The 4,281-nt window shown below is 33.5% G+C and overlaps 1 protein-coding gene across 2 annotated transcripts in view; it reads right to left on the reverse strand.

Annotated features, from left to right (window-relative positions):
• Positions 1-4,039, reverse strand: part of LOC110099439 (imidazole glycerol phosphate synthase hisHF, chloroplastic-like) — a 5,242-nt gene extending 1,203 nt beyond the window's left edge. For both annotated transcript variants that reach the window (XM_028696405.1, XM_028696404.1), the window contains exons 1-4: positions 3,839-4,039; positions 3,679-3,761; positions 2,863-2,957; positions 744-847 (exon numbers count right to left, since the gene is read on the reverse strand). In XM_028696405.1, the coding sequence (XP_028552238.1) occupies positions 744-847; positions 2,863-2,957; positions 3,679-3,761; positions 3,839-3,986 (430 nt within the window). In that variant the 5' untranslated portion in view covers positions 3,987-4,039. The remainder of the gene's footprint in view (positions 1-743; positions 848-2,862; positions 2,958-3,678; positions 3,762-3,838) is intronic.
• Positions 4,040-4,281: the final 242 nt, after the last annotated feature.

A 4,281-nucleotide genomic window follows, 5' to 3' on the forward strand; every position in this document is an offset into this window, starting at 1 on the left:
AAAAAAAAAGTTTCATAATATTCATTACTAGCAAGGGAATAACTGAGTCAAAAGAGAAAAAGGACTTCATCTAGTGGTTTACCAAGTTCGATAATGGTTTCTTGAAGATAGCTATTTCAATTTTAAGAAGTGAAATGATAGAGTTCCTTGAAGCCAGGCAATAAAAAGTACCATTAAAACAACCAGGTCAAAGTTTCCATGCTTGATACATCATGCTTAACACTATCAACATACCCAGCAGCAACAATAACAACAACATCAAGCCTTTGTCCCATTACGTGGGGTCGGCTACATGAATCCTTTTTCACTATTGTGTCATATTAAAAGTCAAATTCTCATTTAAATCTAATCAAGAAAGATCATTTCTAATATTTTCTAACCAAGTCTTTTTAGGTCTACTTCTACCTATCTTAACATAAGTCAAATCTAATACCTTAACTTTCCTAACCGGGTCATCAGAAGGCCTTCATATAATGTGACCAAACCATCTAAGGCGACTCTCTCTAATCTTATCTTCCACTATCAACATACCCAGAAGAACCAAAAATCAAAAGGAAGCTCAAAATTAACTGATTCAATTAAACATAAAAAAAAGCTAATTATAAATTATTTAAGCAAGAACTTAGGAAAGTAATATAAACAAGATGCAACAATTTAAGTCAGCTGACTTATTTGTTCTTATGATGTTCATAGCTGAACATGGTACGCTTCATAAATTATGGAAAAAGGAATTCAAGAATCACCTGGACCATTCTCCTCACTTGATTCAAAAAGCAGTTGAAGACCAAGGCATATGCCCAGAAAGGGACGATCTTTCTCTATATACGTACAGAGTGCTTCTGCCAACCTACAAATACAAATGAAAATTTCAATTATTTCGTCAAATAGTAGCCTTTGATTTAGTCATGTTTTACAAAGCAGAATGACATAAATGCTGATAGGTAAAAGTAGCCATCGATTTAGTTCTATTTTACAAAACAGAATGACATAACTGCTAATAGGTAAGTGTCACAATAATGCTATCCGTCGATTTAAACATATATAGAAAGGATGTAAGAACAAAAAGGAATAATAGATATGGCAATCTTCTCATGATTAAACTTATTAACTAAATTTTCCATTTGGGATATGCTCCTCCAAGGTACTGGTCATTGGTTAGTTATGACTTGGACCTGTTAAGTACAAGCTGAAATGTAAGAGCAACCCTCATAATCAAAACCAGAGAGGCATCACAATACTATAAATTAATTAGGAGCACGGCAAGATAAACTATTTTTATGCATAAAGGTTACATCTTTAAAGAAGTAATCCTGTCGTATTTCAGGACTATCATACATCGGTTTAGCCATAAATGATGTATAACAAATTTAACAACGAATATTTATAATGTTATTTGAACATGGTTTCCAAATTGATAAATCGAGAACTCATAACACCATGGTTAAACAGAGTGAAGCTTTATAATTAAAGTAATGAATTGCTGAATTCCAGGGCATCATACATTTTTTTGCTACAGATAATGTTGAAAAACTAATAAAAGGAACTTATAAAATGCAATTGATATTCAAGTGGGAAACTGTCTTCTTTTCTTTCTTTCTTTTTTTTTTTCTTTTTTTTTTGTAGTCCCATTGTCTCATATTATTGCCAAGAACATGTTTGAACCTACCTCAAAAAGCTCTTTCATTATAGAGCAAAAATACAAAAGTGCAGTTTACCTCCTAGTAGATAGCAATAGCATATATCCAATGCCCGTGGTTAATCGGTGTTTCTTAAAAGAGGTATTATGTATGAACTGAATACAATTAATGAAGTGGCATCCCTTAAACACTTCAAATCCTCGTATGTTTCCAATAATTTATACCATACAAAGAGTCCTACTACTTCAAGGCAGTTGATGGCCATGTTGAATATCATCTGCCACACACAATTGAAAAAGTAAAGAAACTACCATAATCAAAACTATGTCAAGCCTACAATCATTGCAAATTAACCTTGATTGGTACAAAATTTCTAGATTTTCATCCAACTAAAATTAATTAAGTAAATTGCTGAACTTTAACCCTATCTTAAGTTATTTTTCAACAGAAATAATCTTTAAAAAATGCAACTAGGAACTTCTAAAATTTCATTGGTATTTTATCCATTAAATGCTATTTTAAATACCATAGTTTTCCACTTGATTGATTAATTGGAAATTCAAACCAATGATAAAATGAATAAATATAAAGATGTTGAAGTAGAAACCTATTCTGTTTTACATAAAAGTTAAGTAGAATACAAAATACTTAATTCCTCACATTTTTGCCCGCATAAACATTTCCAACAAAAAAGACACCAGAAAACATCAGTAACTCACCAGCATATTTTGCTTTAACAAAGAACCTCTTTTTTTAAAGGAAAATCCAATTAGAAAACATTTAGTCCTACTCAACATTCAGATAGAATAATCCCGATGTGCAGTCAACAGATGTGACTAAACATGGAATGTATTTTCTCACCCTGTATTGGATGAAAAAAATGCACTTAAGACAAATAATTCCTCTTTAATTACAAGGACTGTGATAGTAAAAGCCATTTTCCTTCGAAAAACATCTAATCAGTACGAAGAGTAGGGGAAGAGGGAATTCAAGGGATGGCAATGCACAAAAATAATGCAAAGAAATAGGAAAAATAACTAAATGAAATTCAATAACAATTAAGCTGAAAATAAGGTGGCTAGTTGTGATATATGAACAAACTTTTTACTTTTACCAACATTTTAAAGTTTACTGATACTGATTTCATAGTTGGTGAAAGAAAATATAGTAAAAGGTACACAATATTTTAAATAAAATCAATGCAAAAATTTTTAGTAATACTCACCCATTGTTAGTTAAGACATGCATTGCAGATGCGAAGGCACCAACCCCAGGGAAAACAAGGAGCTTTGCATTAAGAATATCCTCTGGTTTGTTTACCTAAGAATATTACCAGATTTTATATAAATACTTGCTAAATCTGTCATGAAAATGCACAAAAAAAAATGTCTAAGAACTTAGAAAATCATATACATTTACATGTATAAGAAGAGAAAATCCATGTTTGGAGCAACAGACCAAAGCAACACACGAGTCCATAGGAATCCTTGAATTCCACACTGTCAGGAAGTAATGGTAAACAAAGAGAGAAAAGTTCACAACACCAATGAAACAAATCCACAGCACACAGAAGTGCAATTACTAAACACCGTCCAATGTACAAACTAAAAACAAATGTGTACCAACTGCGTGGATATATATAATTTTCTTCTTCCATTAGCCGTTTTGATTCAACTTAACAAACTTTTCAATGGAAATGCAATCCAAGTTTCAAGGTTGATTCCTAGTAATGTTCTAGGAAAAAAAAAATGGCCATGCATCTTGCATAATATCTACATCCATAATCACAGCCATCAAGTTTTACGGGTTAAAGCGCATCAACCTCCAAAGGGGACTATGGTAAAGAATTGCTCGGATGTAAAGTATCTAGGCAGAGAAAACATTTTAAATATCCGAATCTCGATTCTTTGCACTAATTGCAACCAAATAATACTAAGAAACTGTGCAGAATTCAAGATAAAGAAAAGCTCAAAGAAATAAATAGAAAATGAACCTAACACATTATAAAAGCCAAATCAAAGTTTTTGAAAACCAAAATTACATATTTGACGTCAAAGCCAAGGTGCCTAATGGCGTTCCGCACGCTTCTGACATTGCCAGCGCCATAGTCAAGAAGAGTAACAGCTAGAAGAGAAGTGCAAAAATACGATCAGACGCGTATTGTAATGGCAGAAAATGGTGACTCGTGGGACGATTCTTACTCGAGTCCTCGGAGAAAGCGCGAACAGATAGAGAAATCCTGCGTTCGAAGTAGGGTTTTCCCGGACTCCACGCCGCATAGCCACGCGAGAGAGGACGACATGGGAGAAGACGATACCTACTTGTGGAGGAGAACGCCGGCGCTTCCATTTGGACAGAGGTAAGACAAAGACCGAGGAGGCGAGTCAGCGGCGGTATGGGTTCAGGCCAGTAGTTAGGGGTAGAAGTAAAATTTTGAATTATTTTTGGGGAAAATTTGGGCGTGGCCCTTATATTAATCAAAAAAGATTACATGTAATGAAAAAAAAAATACTAAAGCCATTTAATGGCCGGCTTGAAGAAGCCCAAAATAAGATAAAAATAACATGTGACTGGAAAAAAAGCAGCTATCAGAAGAAAATTTAAAAGTCAAAGAAATCCCAAAAGGATGATATCAGTCAGTCCC

The sequence above is a fragment of the Dendrobium catenatum genome, unplaced genomic scaffold (genome assembly GCF_001605985.2).
Source record: "Dendrobium catenatum unplaced genomic scaffold, ASM160598v2 fragScaff_scaffold_743, whole genome shotgun sequence".
Classification (NCBI taxonomy): Eukaryota; Viridiplantae; Streptophyta; class Magnoliopsida; order Asparagales; family Orchidaceae; genus Dendrobium; species Dendrobium catenatum.